This window comes from Planococcus citri, chromosome 3, assembly GCF_950023065.1.
Source record: "Planococcus citri chromosome 3, ihPlaCitr1.1, whole genome shotgun sequence".
NCBI classification, from domain to species: domain Eukaryota; kingdom Metazoa; phylum Arthropoda; class Insecta; order Hemiptera; family Pseudococcidae; genus Planococcus; species Planococcus citri.
The window spans coordinates 83,022,151-83,038,460 of record NC_088679.1 but is presented as its reverse complement, the minus strand read 5'-3'; the positions used below and the strand labels follow the sequence as shown (position 1 = coordinate 83,038,460).

Below are 16,310 nucleotides of genomic sequence, written 5' to 3'. Positions count from 1 at the left end.
ATATTCGTCACACTAAGCTAGGTGTACTAATAGATACAGTATTGCGAATTTTCGTGGTGGAAATTAGGAAATTGGAAAATACAACACGCGAGACGAGAGCAATCAAGAAATGAAGAACATGCTCTACCAAATGGTTCAAAGAATAGGGAAATTCAGAGAAGTGAAAAAATGCATAGGTAGGTAAATAAGTAGATACGAAGAGGTGAGAATTAATTTTCATTTTTAAATTTTTTTTGGAAATATTTAATTAATGCAACTCAGTTTAATTTACATCATTGACTTTCCAATGTGAAACTGAAATCAACGATTATTTACTCCTCAATTACCCACATCAAAAGTACAATAAAACACAATCCCTATAGGAAACATCTCGCAATAATTTATTTCAGATACCAAAGGCAATCTTCGATTAATAAATAAAGTAGGTAGGTACATACACATATCACATTAAAAAATGAAACAAATGAAAGAGATTCGTTAAGTACAATACAATATTAAAATACAAATGAACATAATGTACGAGTACTTCTTCATCAGAGAACAAAAAACTACCTAATTCTAAGAGTACTTACATACATTTATAAACAACAACATCATCAAATAAATAAATACCTAGCCTACTATTTGAAAGTTTCTGTTCATTTCACATTCACAATACCGCTTGAAATTTGTACCATTTGAAAACACAACAATAATACAATCATTTATAAATTGGACTATAATATATCGTCAATATCGAAACCATCAGCGCCGTATAGGAATTCGTAAATAGCTAATTCGGCAAAATCATTATTATCGAATTCGTGTTTGCTCCTGTCATTTCTCTCCATACCGATCATGTTGTCATCCACTTCGTCCGACGAATATCTATCCTTAATGTCTTTGATTATGCAAGCTTCCATTTTTTTATGCTAAAAAGCAACGATAATAATTAGTTCGATGTTAAATATTCAATCCGTACTGGTCCGTACCAACTCGAACCAAAAATAAGGTTGGGAGCTCCGACTTCACCCAATTTTTTTCGAAACGGTTGTCGCCCTTAGGGTTTAGTGAAATTACCTCCGTTCGCGGCGGGGAATCGAGTAGGTAATCTAATTTGAATTGATGAAAATCTGTTTACTGGGTTACAAGAGAATAAAATGAAAATTCAGAATTAGAAAAGCTAACAGTTTAACCTATCAATTTTTCATTCTGAATAAAAAAAGAGGGAAAATTGCAGCCTAGACACATTTTTATTCTTCATGCAACAATCAAATTTTCAAAATAGGGTCTCAACATTCTGTAGATCTGGAGGCTACAACAAAGTCCTCGATTGTGTTGAAAATTGAAAGAAAAAATGAAGCGACGTACTTAAATTCATTATTTCCGATCCAAAAAGCCGAGTTCAAATGTAAACTGTTTTTTCGATTACATTCCCTCCACATACGACCTCTCAGTGTCTTCCCAGCTCCCAAATTTTGGGAAAAAAATATAAAAAATAGCAAAAATGCGATGTAATTTTTCAATTTGTACCGGGGGGGGGGGGATGCGGTTGTCTAAGACTGAAAGCGGTGTGTTTGAAAAATCATCTTACATCACATATTTGCAATTGTTTCCGCTTTCACGGTGGAAGTTCCACTTCTTTTAAACACGAAAATAATAGAACAATATGCCTACCTTTCATCGCGACATTTTTTTCAAATAGGTATTCGACTTTTTTGAAAGAGGGGAGGGAGAAAGAAGAATTTTTCAGATAACATGTACCATCACACAAAAAAATTTGAAAAAACTTTATCAAGCGAGAAAAAATTTGGTAGGCTATTATTTAAAGTTCTGAAATTGATGGACAATAAAGAGTAATTTAAAACACGAAAAACAGACCATTTTTTCAAAATATTTTAATTTTTTGGAAGTGAGAAGGAGTTGAAATTGTATTTTTTTTCTTTCAAATTTAATTACTACCCCCCCCCCTCCCGGCGCTCAAAAAATCGAAATAGAGAATGAAGATTTTCTTCCTCTTCAATTCTGGTACATCACTTAAAAAATTTCAAACCGAAATTCTCGAAAAAAGAGAGAATAAAATAATGGAAAATTTCAATGATCAAATGAAAGATGAAAAAAGTACTATGTCCAACAAGCACCAGACAGTAGGGTACATACTCGTAGCTCTTATAAATCTGTGGGGTTTTATGAGAAAAAAAATTCGTAAAAATTTTGAACCTGCAATTTAAAATTGAGTGAGAAAAAAATGTAAAAAAAAAATGTACTCTGATTTTTTCAAAAATCTTCTTTTAAAGAACCCCTTACCCATCCCCAAAACTATTTCCGTTACCTAGTGGGTAGTATGGAGCCCTTAGTGTCTGAAAAAAACAAGTAAAACAAAGTAGTAAATTATATTTGAAAATTTTCAATATCTGGCCAAAAATTTTAAATAATTAATTTTTCGAGAAAAAAATTTCTTTTGACTTCCAAAATGTGTTTCTTGTCCGTGCATAAAGCCCCTCTCCTCACAAAAAAAAAGTTGGAAAAATCCAAAATATTACACGGAGACTGAGGAAGATTTTTTTTGTAAGATGGTAATTTAGAAGCGTTTTTGATCACAAAAAAAAATTTCAATATTTTGATCACATTTCAATTTTTTTCAATTTTTCCAACTGGGGGGGGGGGCATACGAGGTAAATGATTTTTTTGGGAGGAACCGAGGGAAGGACTTTAATTTTTTTACTATTTTTTTGTGTTTTCCGATTTTTGAAAAGCTTCATACAAGAAAACTAATTTTCTAATTTTTTTTTAGTGCAAATGGCAAAATTGTAAAATAAGACTCGTTTTAGGAAAAAAGCAGGACTTTCAGAGAGGATTTTAATTTTTGAGAAATGGGAAGGGGAAATGTTTCAGTCAGTCCAAAATTTTTAAATTTTAGGAAAAAATAAATATAAATAGAAAATTTTGAAGTTTGATTGAAAAATGGTAAACAACAGGATAGGAGAAATACACAAACAAACAGATTAGTTGAACGTAGACACCCTGCCCTGAATAAATTACGAGGCTCGCTCCTCTCCACACATCCTCAAAAATTGGGATTAAGCATAGATGGCTGCTTTACTTCAGCTCATGAGGCGAACTCGTAAGAAAAAAACTGAGTGAAATTGGAGTCCCCTAATTCATTTTTAGTTCAAGTTGTTACGCATATGAACGTAGAATCATCCATATAAGAGATCCGAGCATTACCTTGTAGCACCTGAAGAAAAACATAGGTTTGACCATATCTCTTGAAAATTTGTCTTTACTTTCCTCAGGTACGCACAACTGCGAAAAAAAAAACAAATGAAATAGGTAATCAAACTGTTGATAAATTTTGAACAATAGGTACCCATTCCAAGCGTCAAGCGTGCATACTAAACAGAGGTTCAATTCACTTACAGAAAATTGTCTACAATATTCCACACTGTCGGTCATTTCACTTTTTAAATCATCTGGTATGGACAATTTTTTCACCCTTTCGATTATTTTTTGGTAGTCTGGTTCTAAATTTTCGTTCATCTGTTAAAATGAAAATAATGGTATAAGTGCAAAAAAATCTACGAGTAGGTATTAAGATGGCATAGGGGATAGGCGTACGTACGTAACCCAGTTCTTGCATAATACAAGTGACATTTCTAATTCTACCGGACATTCGAACGGCTAGCGATTCCAATTGACCTTTTACATCTAGATCGCGCTGTTGAAAAAAATTGCAATACCGATACGCATACGCGTATACGAGTAGTATATATTAACAAGAGGGTACAACTACAACTTTTGCGGTAATTTTCAACGGAAACGTTGTCCGATGGCCAATGAATTATCTTACCGACGATCTAGCACTCGCGTAAAACGGCGATAAAAAAGGGTAATGCTGGAACGGGTACATGGGGTAATGCAACGAAGCCATATAGGCAGGACTGGCAGCATGCTGAACGGCCAATAAACCATTATTTTGCGGATACGGGTAAGGGTTAGCCGCCGGCGGCGGCAGCGGCGCCGCTGCGTAATTCCACGACCGGACCGGTGAAAATGCCAAACCTCCGTTCATGGCTAAATTACTCGAATACGACGTCGGTTGCTGATGTTGCTGATGTTGATGTTGCTGTTGTTGTTGCTGCAACATTCGAGGAAACAAACAAATTTTCAATTTTTTCAGACTCGCGCGCAAAAATCCACACATGTACGAGAATGTTGACGGATAATTACGATGATATTTTTATTGTATCCGGCCAAAATGGCCTGCTGTAGTTTATTCAAATCGATGCTGGAAGCGGAATGTGTTTTGAGATGCTCGGACGAATACGAATTGTCGCGGTCGCCAGAATTCAGATGATGCTTGGTTTGCAGCAACGAAGCTAGTAAAGAAGGTTTGGGCGTCGCGTTTTGAGCGGCCGAAGCCGAATATTGCGAAGCTGCGGCCGCTGGCATAGCTCCGCTACATTTTGCCAAAGCGATTTTCATTTCCTTTCGCACTTCTTTCACTGCTTCCGGACCGAAACACGATTCGTACATCTGTAAAGTTTTGATTTAATTAAGTTACGCGTAAAATACACGCGTCGTCTAAAAACACTACTTACTGAAGAGGATAAAATTACCTTCATCAAAGCGTATCGTTTAATGAATCGATCATCGGCAGAAATGCAACAATTTCTTATAACGAAGACGATAAAAAATGGCACAAAAAATTTCAACGTTTTCATTTCGAATATTTCTAAAAAAAAAAAAAAGTACCTAATAATAATAAAAAATTACACAATACGTAATTTGACTTCAAAAATGAAAATAAATTTTAAAAAGCACCCAAAAAAATCACTCGTTTTTTAAATTTAAATTAAAATTTCCACACTTACCTACTTAGCACTAAAAAAATTTGATATAAAAAATAAAAATTAATGAAAAAAAAAAACACTACACAATATACCTATCTATTAAAATAATAAACTCGCGACATTACGTTAAATTTTCGTCTAACGAAAAAAAATCACACTGACACATGCTGCACGTTCACCGGCGATCGTCTAAAGAATAAAAAACCATGAACTAGGTTTCGTTTACAATGTTGAGGAGACCACGATACTCGTATTGTAACGCTCAAACGCTGGTTCGATGATGGGAATAGGTATCATTTCACGATTGTGGTAGATGTACCTACTACTTAGATACAATACGAGTAATCCAAACCATAGGAGCGAGCGGTCAAATGATTTTCTTTTCTTCGGGAAAAACCATAGAATTCACGAGTAAGTATAAGTACCTACGAGTAAACGTACCTACGCGTAAGAGGTACACGCGTGGACATGTTGCAGAAAAGGGGCCCCAGCCAGTGGCAGAGAGCAAGCAAGGAAGGTAGGCTGGGGGAGAGGAGAGTCAATTTTTCGCGATGAATGGACAGGTATTCGCTTCAGTCTACTTTTATTGCTGGGGTGAGACCATTCCAGGAGGGGAAAATGGTATTTTGAAAAAGCTACAACAACAAAAATTTTGATCAATGAGTCAAACAGGCGGAATCTTCATCGAAGAACCGGATCGAAAAAAGATGCCCTCGAACTCGTGTAACCAAAATTTTAGAAGCCGAAGTTCATTTTGAATTTTTGCAGAATTTCACGAAATTAAAAACTTTAAAAAAAAAAACACTAACGGCGAATTTGCGAGTTTTTCACGAAACACCCTTTTCCAAAGTGTTTTTACAAACAGGATAAGTAGGATAACAATGCGAAAACCAAGACTTTCAACAGCAAGTTTCTTTAAATGTACCTAGCTAGTTCTATTTAGAAGAGGGATCCGGTCAAAATCGTTTGAAAACAAAATTTTCAAGATAAAGACGAAAGGGAGAGAGGTCAAAATTTATTCACGTCGAAAATTTTAGAGTCGTCCTCCGATTTTGCTCAACATTTTTCGTAGGTTCCGAGAAAGAAAAAAAATCGTCATTATTGGCCCCCAACCCACCTCGGGACAGGTGGGAAAGAGTTTGTGTTTTTCTCAGCAGCAGTTAAAATTTCTCGTCATGATGCCCATGCAACAAGGTAGTTCAATTGCTCGCGAGTAATTTCAAAAATGTTGAGCTTTTTTTTCAAAAGCTTCGATACGAAAATTTATGAAATTTGACGACCAAAAAAAAGACGCTTTTAATGCGAAAAACAGGACTTTTGTTTGGCAAATTTTGAAACAAAAATAGGATTTTTTGGCAAAAAAGCACAAAATTCTCTTAGCAATTTTGGCATGTACCTATGTACTTCCTGAGAATTTTGACGAAAAAACATCACAAGTTGAACTTTTCGCCAACTCGCCTAAAATTGATACTTTCTCGACATTTTTACAAAAAACGGGCAATTTTTTTGACAATTTCGACGAAAACATTTTTTTTTTGGTCAGTCTTGGCAAGAACAGGACTGATTGTATGGTTCCTTTCTTGACCGTTTTGCCAGAAATTGACGTTTTTTGGTCCCCTTTTTTTTTTTTCAAAAATTGGTTTTTTTTGACGTTGGCATTTGGAGAAAAAAAAACAGGACTTTAAGAATTTGGATGAAAAAACATCACATGTTGAACTTTTCGCCAACTCGCCTAAAATTGCCACCTTCTCACAACTTTTACCAAAAACAGGGATTTTTAAAACAATTCTAAGTATTGGCAAAAACAGTATTTATTGATCGATCTTGGCAAAAATAGGACAGCTTCGACAACTTTGGCACGAACTGGCCTTTTTCAAAAATTTTACCAAAAATTGACACTTATTGACAATTTTGCCAAAAATGACGGTTTTTTTGACACTTTTTCACGCAAAATTGGAGATTTACTGACCACTTTTACAAAAATTGAGCCTCGTAAAAAATCCCGCCTTCGGTCAAAAATTAGTACTCAAACTTTTCGCTTATTTTTTGCGAAAAATTCCCCAACGGCCAACGGTTCGCTTTCTTCCAAAAAATAATTGTCCAAAAGCCTCGTTTTTATTGACATAAATTCGCAAATACACGTCAAAAAATGCGAAATATCGTGTGACATATCGTTTCATGCGTTTTCGAGATTTTGTTGATTCGACCTCGACCCTTTTAACATCCCTCCAATTTTCTGATACTTGTCAATTGTAATTGAAGAAATCGTATGACATGCGATCGATTAGGTTATTAGAAGCATTAAATGGGCGGTAAAGGCTGCTCGCTCCTTCACTGTAAGTCTTGCGTAGTCCTACACGGCTACACTTGAAAATCTCGATCTCGAATGACTCGAAGAATTGCACACGGTAGCCGACTAGCCGTTAGATTCTCGAATACATTTGACGATGTACTCGTAGATCGAGGTTCTCATAAGCATAAACTCGCAGAATGCGCATATTTAGTCGTCGATCGTCGGATGATCCACCATCTATCTATTACGAGTATGTAGATAATAGGTATACCTCAGTAAAAATGAAATTAACGTTTTTTCCACCAAAAGGCAAGGTTCTTTATTTGTACGAAGTACATACGAGTATAAAAAGAATTTCATTGTTCATTCGAGATCAATATACACGTACACAATCGGCTATATACCTTAGTTATAGCTACCAGGTATCAAAATGGCAATAGGTATAGAGAGTAGAGACTAGAGGTAGGTACAGGCCACAGGGTACACTCTAACACTGTTTGCATCGTATGCACATTTTTATAAAGCGTGACAATGCGATGAGCACGTTCTTGAACATGAAAACACACGTATAAATGTTTGTTATAGTCGTACATACGGGTAGTTACGAGTAAGTAAGTGTAGGTACTACTGGTACTAGGTACTAGGTACTCGTCGTACTCGTATTCGTATTAACAAAATATACATACAAATACACTACGTATACGATCGCGAATAACGCATTTCGTTCCAGTATTTTATTATGGCACAATTTGTGTATCATTCTGGTATTTCTATATGTATGTAGATTGTAGATAGCCTTTTAGGTAGATACCTAGACCTAGGTACCTATCTCTTCCTCTTTTCGTGTCTGAGGAAGCAATAGGTACTCGTAATTTGACGTCGCGTCGCGTCGATCGTATGGAATTTTATTTAATTGTTGTTCGGTGTCCGTGTCCGATAGCAAAATATTACCACGTAAAGACAATTTTCTTTCGAAAACTGCTGTTTTGTGCAGGCTGAAGAATGCACCTGCAGTTATTAAGTTGACGAAATAAATTGGCAAGAAACGTACGAGTAGGTACACGTACAATGTCATTTTATGTAGAATTTTCTCCGCGTATTTTTCTGCGTGCTTGCGCATGACAGTCATGACACACGTAGGTAGTCATGTATCAGGTTTCAACTCAAGTTTCGAGCTTCAAATGCAGCCCGCTATTTTAGTCCAGTCAGCACATATACATATAGAATGATATATAAAAGGGGGCGGCGAGATGTAAAAAAGTAAATACCTACAAATCAATATAAACACATAAGTATCATATCGTCGGGAAATTGAAAATTCAATTTTCGCATACAAAACTAACGAGATGAGAATTTTTTTTGAAAAGATTGATAAAAAGACTTGAAAATTTTTTGATCTAAATTTTGAAAACGGAAATTTCTTAAATAAAGGTTCGATTTCGACCAAGTTCAGAATTATTGTCGCAAGCTCGGAGTTGTATCCCATGGCCCATGGCAATGGCAATAATTGGCATTGTTGTCAAATCGGTCGCGAATCAAGATCTAATCGAACCTGATCTAGAATAGATGCCGCACCACACAATACACACATAATGTGTAGTTGTGTACCTACTAGTACCTATCTACTTGTATAAGAATATACGGATTTTTCATACACGATCAATGATCAATAGATACAGCTAGACCTATAGTAAACAGACTGCTGGGAAGTACACTACACATACGAGTATAATACGTAGGTACAATGTCGTAAGTTTCATGGTTATTAAATTTCATCCGACCGTTACATATTGACCATTGACTATTGAGATAGGTTAAGCAAATAACGACGTGTTTAAAGCATCTAGGTACAACTACAAATACCGATATAAGAACGTAGGTATCGAGGAATGCAAATACGAGTACCTACGAATAGTTTTATGCATGTTCGATTCAAATTCGAGTTCATTACCACGATCTCAACTATCAAGTAACTATACCTAATGTATTAGGTATTCGTATAATATCATAGAAGTAGTTTCCTCCTCATATCCTACAAAATTATAAGCCTTCAGAGACGACGCGCGCGACGTGATGAAGCGATGTGTGGCGGGAGGGGGGTAGAGGGCGAGACTGAAATTTTTCCAACTTTTTACTGCAGATTCCCCCTGCCCCCCTTCCCGGATTTTTTCAGATAATTAGCGAGATGTGGTTTAAGCAAATTTTGTAAGGGGGATTCGAGTTGGAAACAAAAATGTTGAATAATTCAAAATTTTCAAAAACGACGTCAAAACTACCAGAAAGTCCTTACTTTTGCTGAAATAGGTATCAAAAAATGTCCACTTTCACACCGAAAATTCGGAGACGAAGGGTTGAAAAGTCGACCCTTCCTCTCCTCAGCCACATTTGGGGTACCTTCGAATGTATGTAAATTGTACATTTTCAATCTTCCCAGTCAATTTGCAGGACTGCAAGGGGGGCGGGTGAGGGGAATAACACAGGGTTTTCAATGATTCGAAAAAACCGAGGTTCTTTCCTCCAAACTGCACTGCTAAAAAAAACACTCCACCTATCTCCAGGGCTCGTACACATTTTTTCCACGAAAAAAAAAAAAAAAAAAAATTGAAACTTTTGATAATCTCTTAGCAAAAGAAAGGGTCTTTTTTAAAAGCAATTTTTACATAGTAAACTTTTTGTCTAAAAAGCGAAGCCAAACACCTAGAAACATTTTGTTGAAATGTAAGAATTTGCGTCAAAAAGAAAGACATTAACAATTTTTTTTTTAACGAGGCTTCTCGATAATTGGTAAAAAAGTAATAGGTATTTTTTTTGCAATTTTTGTCAAAAAAGTTCAACTATTTTGCATCTTTTTGGTTAAAAGTGGGACATTAGCGTACCTAATTTTTGGAAAAAAGGCTCCACTTTGAAGAAAGTGTAGGTAGATTTGCAAAACTCGAGACTTTTTTTTTTTTTTTTTTTTTTTTGATAATTTCCGACATTTCCCGCAAAAAAGCGAGATTTCTGGTACTTTTTTAAAGAAAAAATGTAATGAGACTTTTTCTCAATTTTTTGGAAACAACCATACCTAATTTTTATAATTTTTTTTAGCAAGAAACGAGTGTTTTTGGGCAACTTTGAAAAAGGTAGGATTTAGTATTTTTTGGCAAAAAGCGAGATATTTTTCATTGTAGAATTGAGATTTGAAAAAATGGGATTTCGAAAATTTAAAAAAAAAAAAAAAGATAACCGAGTAGGTACGACAGACATTTTTTTAGCAGAATTTAAATACACTCAGTTTCAAAATCGAACTGATTTAACACGAAATACCCTCGAATAAAATTTCGATATGACCCCCCGCCAATGGATTTTGAAAATGTGTGCCCAAATTGATTGAAAGGGTCACACAGACGATAAATCTGAGTTTATAGGTGCCGGATATTTTTTCAAAAACTAGAAAAACCAAAATCCACCGGAAGCTTTAGAACAGTTCGAAACTATCGCCAATCGACAGTCGACTTGAAAAGTCGAAAATATGTACATAGGTAGCTTACCAAGACGAACCAAATTTTAGCTTTTTACGTTAATTTGATCAGATTTTGATTTTTTTCATGGGGGAATGAGTCAGATTTGAAATTTTAAAAATTCGCAAAAAAACGAGGAAATGATTTCACGGGTGATGTACTATTCTTCTGAGATCTTTCAATTCTCCCAAGTCCCGAAGTCTAACAAATAATAATAATACTGAAAAAAAACCGCGATATTGTATGAATTTCAGTAGAAAAGCGTCAAATTTTAAGATTTCTGACAAAATACCAGAATTTTGAGTTTTCAAAAATCTCTCCCCCCCCCTCCCAAAAAAAGGACAACTGGAAGTTTGAAGTTTTTTTATAGCATTAGATATCATTCCAGGGTTCAAAAAGTTCTCTTCTCACCTCTGCAAGGGAAAAACTATAAGGGTAGGTAAGAGTTACGACATTCAAGCTACGAGTAGATAATCAACTCCATAGTTCTATCGATCTCAAGAATAACCGCACCTATTAAATTTCACTCTTTTATGCATAGGTATAGGACAGATCTATTCGTGATGAAAAACATTAATCCCTTCAATGACTAGCAACATTTGAATCGAGCATCTTAAAACTTGAGTATCTAATTATCACTATCCGAATACTAATATGTGACGCGGCACGACAAAATCGACCTTCCGTCTGAAAACAAGTTTTTGAGTTATGGGGGGTTAAAGTTTTCAGTCCAGTTCTGCTCGTTTAGCGGAAGCGCTTGCGCTCTAATCGCGTTCTCCGGCTAAACTGAGCTAAACATAGTCTAGGATAACGTTTCTTGCCTGTTTTGTGTGAATATCACTGGGTAAAATGGTTATTTACATTGATACAGGGGGCTCAGTCGTGATTGCGCTCATTTTTTCAATTTTTCATTTTATTTTTTCATTATTTCAATTTTGAAATTGATCTGGAGGCGAAACAAAGCGTTCTACGAGAAAAATACTTCAAGCAAAGTTGTAGAGAATTAAATTTCCAAAAACCTATAAGAGGTTTATTTTTCTCCTAAATGCATAGTTTTTCCGTTTTTCTCAAAAAACAGAAATTTTATGGTAATCATCATGAGGTTTTTGTTTTTTGAGAAAAACGGAAAAACTATGCATTTAACGCTTTGTTCCGCCTCCAGATCGATTTAAAAATTGAAATAATGAAAAAATCAAAAAAAAATCAAAAAAGTCAGAAAAATGAGCATACTTCTGACTGGATTACCCCGTATATGGAGCTATGCAAATCGTAGGGACTTCTGGGTGGTTTTAAATGATTTTTGAATGTCCAAGTACCAAAAATCCGTCAAAAAGTGAAAAATAATTTTTTCAGACGGAAGGTCGATTTTGTCGTGCCGCGTCACATATATCAAATACATGCAACTAATAAATAGGTAGGTAGGTACTAGGTATGGAATTTTTACTAATCAGCGCAATCATTTAGTTTATTGTGAGGAGCGACACATCGCCATCGCGACTAAACGCCCATGTCGGCAAACGCCGATATTACGATTGAACTGCGTAAATAATCGCACGAATGGACCGGACCTTTAATTTCATTGTACGAGTATTACGTACGCGTAGCATCGACTTGTACGTACACGTTGAATACTCGTATACTATAGAATAGATAGGCAAAAGAGTATGGATACTCGGAGCAATTAAGAAGAAAATAGGTTGATTACTAGAGATAATTAACTAATACTAGGTTAAGTATTGTTACTCACCATCACCACGCAGACGACGACGACGACGATTCGATTTCCATTCGCAGACATACAATACATACGAGTATGTATTCGTAGGAGGAGGAGGACGACCGACGACGGCGGCTATCACTCGGTAGAGGTACCTACCATGCCATCGCAATTCGCAATTCGCACATCACGTCGCACACGTTAGTTATACGGCGAGTACATGTGTAGCCTGTAGGTATCCGAATGTCAATAAAATCTTCCTTCTTCAATACGACAAAATTAAATTCGCAAACTTTCGTGCGTTTAATTACGAGTAGGTAGGTAGGTATATTATCGTAGCTGTAAAGTGTAGGTGACCCAAACACGGTTAATGGGCAATGGCAGAACTCCTTTCATGAAAATAGAAATCATTTCGACGGGACGATCTATTTCGATCGTCTGCCTCTCTGGTGCTGAATGCCGCCGCCACCGCATGCCAGCCCATAGTTCGGCGGTGTCCACCTGGACCATAAATTTACTCGCTTCGTTAATCGAGTTGATAATAATTTAGTAACCTGCAACAAAGTTCGAGAGAGAGAGAGAAAAAAAAACACACAAAATAAAAAAAATTATGCAAATAACCAGAGTTAAATGAGTTGATGAAATAAAATCGATGAAACGACCGTTACGACGAAAACTCGCAAACAGGTGACGAGAAAAAATAATACTTTCGGTGAAATTAACGAAAATTATACTCACCGATACGAGTATCTGGGTATAGTATTAGGTATACAAGTATTGTTTAATTTCTTCTTACATGAAAATACCATCAAATCGTAAATTAAAACGTCGTCGAAGCAATATATCTTCTCGATAGGTTGGTAGTTGATAAATCTCTGCAAGTAAAATAATTATAAAGAATTAGAACTGGACAAATACCAAAAAAAAAAAAAAAAAAAGGTACAGTAGCTACTTTAATTTTGATTCGTCGTCGCTGTAATTAAGTTCGAAAAACGGTCATTCACTTTCGAAAGTTAGTATATCTACCACCTTCGCAAAGCCCACCCAGACATTGCAAAACAAAGAGGCCACAATACTCGTAGATAGATAGATAGATAGATAGATAGACAGACACTTAGACAGATAGAGATACATATTGCAGATGGTCAAGTTGAAGAAATCACGTACGTAGGTAACTGTTATTGTTTAATCTGAGAAATACGATGACGGATTGACGGATATTTTCTTGTTGGTTAAACTAAAATTTGACAAATTTGCAGCATCGATAATTCGATGTAGGTACGAGTAGGTTAGTGATAGGTAACGGGGTGTTGGTTGTTGAAAGTGATTAGGTAGATATATTTTTAACGGATATCGTCTGGCGAGGTGTCTCAATAATTGACGCCGCCATCATTCATTTCAAATCCAAACAGAACACTTTCTTTACGGTGTGACTTTTGAGTAAAATGCCGAACCAAGACACGATAAGATCGTAATTAATTATGCACCTGCGAAAGCCCACCATTTCAGTTGAAAAAAAAAACACAGCCATCCCGGTCGATGCAGAATTCATTTTTTCAGTTTTACTTTCACTTTTCAATTTTATTTTCAGTTTCCACATAATTTGTTCGATAGATTTGAATTCATTGTAGGTAGCCAAATTTTTGTTAAAAATGATGGCTTTTGCTGGTCGGGGGAGGAGGGGGGAGAGTAAAAATGTTGATCTTTCTCAAATTAAGCAGCAATGTTCTGTATTTATAAAGTCACATCATTTCAGACATATATGTATGTAAGCACAGTATTTGTTTAATGTGTTAGCGTTAGTGCAAAGCAAAACCGATGGATAGTAACTTTAAGCGAATGATGACAAAAAACGAAGAAACTAAAGAAATTAAATTTCACATCAAAATTTCTACACTGTCAGGTTGATTTGCCAAAATTGTCTTTTTTTCAGGACAAGATTGTGAAAAAAATTCTGATTTTTGTCAAAATTGCCAAAAATACATTTTTTTTTTTTCAAAATAATTGTAGGAAAGAAGATTTTTTTGTGGAAATTGTTGCTGAAATTGTAAGAACTCTATTTGACCCCTGTCCAAGACCAAAATAGCGGATTTTTGAGATATTTGACCAATTTTACGTGTTTTTCAACCTTTGGGACAGCCTGCAGCCCGCCCTCCAAATTGACCTAGGAGGTCCAAATTTTTAAGTACAATATGTGCCTTTTGCAAGTTTTTAATTTCAATATTCAGAATGTCCTATTTCAGTTCAGTTTTCAATTTTTTATCGTCAATTTTTAATTTTATTTTCAGTTTCCCCGTCCGGCAACTTTTTTTGCAGGAGGCTTTAAGTAGATATAGGCCCAAGAATTACGGCAATCGATTCAAAGACCGGGGAGGGGGTAGGGGAGTCGATTTTACCAAGTAACGAAGATTTCCAGTGATTTGCAACAAAAATGAACGATTCAGGAATTTTTTCGAAATTTGAAATATTTCAAACTATAGATACTTAGGTAAGTAATATTATACAATTAATTTTCAACCCATCACCTCGGATTCGCAGTTAGCCTGCCCTAACCCCTACTGATTCGCAATGCCATACTTTTGGCAGAATTAGACATTCAGTTGCCGAATTTGTACACAACATCTTCGAATGAAAATCTACTGGATTTTTGACAAACTTGGTCAACTCGGCATTTTCTCAACCTAGATACACGCTGTACATTGTCCGAAATGTAACCAGCTGCTTATACCTACCTACTATACTCGTAATTATGGAACTGGAAGCACACAATGAATACTCTCATAAGACTTTGATCAATGCCAATTAAGAAAACAGATTTCCACTCGTATTGCAAAGCTCCGTTAAAAAGTACCTCTACAACACCTATACCTACACCTATACAGCCTACGATGATGTATATACCAGACTACCAGACCAGAAGCTACGATACCTCGGACGTTATGCTGCTTATGGTACATTATGTTGAGAAAAAAATCAGCCTATACCCCGTATACCCAGTCCATCTATTGGCGAAGAAGCCGAAAAACGTTGCACGTAATTGCAGTTGTTATATGCTCAACTAGTCGCTATAGGTACAGCAATTTTACACCATTAACGGTTTCGCATTCGTATCTTTCTCACTCGCTGCTGTTTATTTCATAATGAAACAAATAGTTCATTGACTTTGAACACGAGAGATTTCATCAAATCTTTATAATATTTCGGATACGCATCATTCGACATGTTTTAGTGGTATCTTTTTTCGACGCTATTAATAAAAATCCATACACGATGACGGCCAGTGGCACTGGCATTGGCAATGGCAGTGGCCAGTTGTGATTTTTCTTCCGAGTTGGCGAACGCAGTATACGCATCGGTGCTTTAAAAGACAGGCGAGCCCTGCGCCGCGCCGCGCCCGCCCTGCTCCCTGCTTCTCTACGAGTAGGTATAGGTACATATATATACGCACTCGTCGTCGCGTATTTATGTACTTGTACACTACAACGAACTTGTGAATTTCCAACCTCCAACAGTAATAATGAAATTCAATTCACAATTCGAGTAAAAAAAAAAAACAGCAAAACAGCAGGTATTTACACATTTTTTCTCGACGCGAAATAGCTGATCCGAGGATTTTACGTTCAGAGGTCCTACTCATACGAGTATAGGCATAGCGACTATTAGCGAGCTAAAAAGCTAACCAAAAGTCATCTCTTTAACGTCGTTCATCGTCTCAACTACTCAACAAAGAGAACCCTCTGCAGGCATTCATATACCGCGAGCACGAGCAGTAGGTAATTAATAGACGCGGAAAAATATCACTCGTGAAATTACCTAGCTCGCGAGTTGCGACACCTCGAGAGGCGAGAATCTTCGGCGAGTACCAACGACTACGAAGTACGAATCCATATGCATTAGGCATTGCTATGCTCTTGCTGTATGCTAGTTCATTGAACCGCTCTTCGGCCCTCGCTGACGACGACCGAAGA

The 16,310-nt window shown here is 36.2% G+C and overlaps 1 protein-coding gene across 1 annotated transcript; it reads right to left on the bottom strand.

The window, feature by feature from the left end:
* Window positions 1–357: 357 nt before the first annotated feature.
* Window positions 358–5,586, bottom strand: LOC135839893 (uncharacterized). Its single transcript, XM_065356146.1, has 8 exons — window positions 4,854–5,586; window positions 4,599–4,714; window positions 4,210–4,515; window positions 3,830–4,117; window positions 3,602–3,697; window positions 3,400–3,519; window positions 3,208–3,285; window positions 358–911 (listed from the first exon to the last, which is right to left on the bottom strand). Exons 2-8 carry the CDS (start codon window positions 4,701–4,703, stop codon window positions 717–719), a joined length of 1,188 nt encoding a protein of 395 aa, XP_065212218.1. The 5' UTR covers window positions 4,704–4,714; window positions 4,854–5,586; the 3' UTR covers window positions 358–716.
* Between the last annotated feature and the right edge of the window lie 10,724 nt (window positions 5,587–16,310).

Coding starts and splice junctions, on each gene's coding strand:
- LOC135839893 (XM_065356146.1), bottom strand. CDS start 4,703: ATGAAAACGTTGAAATTTTTTGTGCCATTTTTTATCGTCTTCGTTATA. Junction 4,118..4,209: donor GATACAATAAAAATATCATC/GTAATTATCCGT, acceptor CGAATGTTGCAG/CAACAACAACAGCAACATCA. Junction 912..3,207: donor TTTTCTTCAGGTGCTACAAG/GTAATGCTCGGA, acceptor GTTGCTTTTTAG/CATAAAAAAATGGAAGCTTG.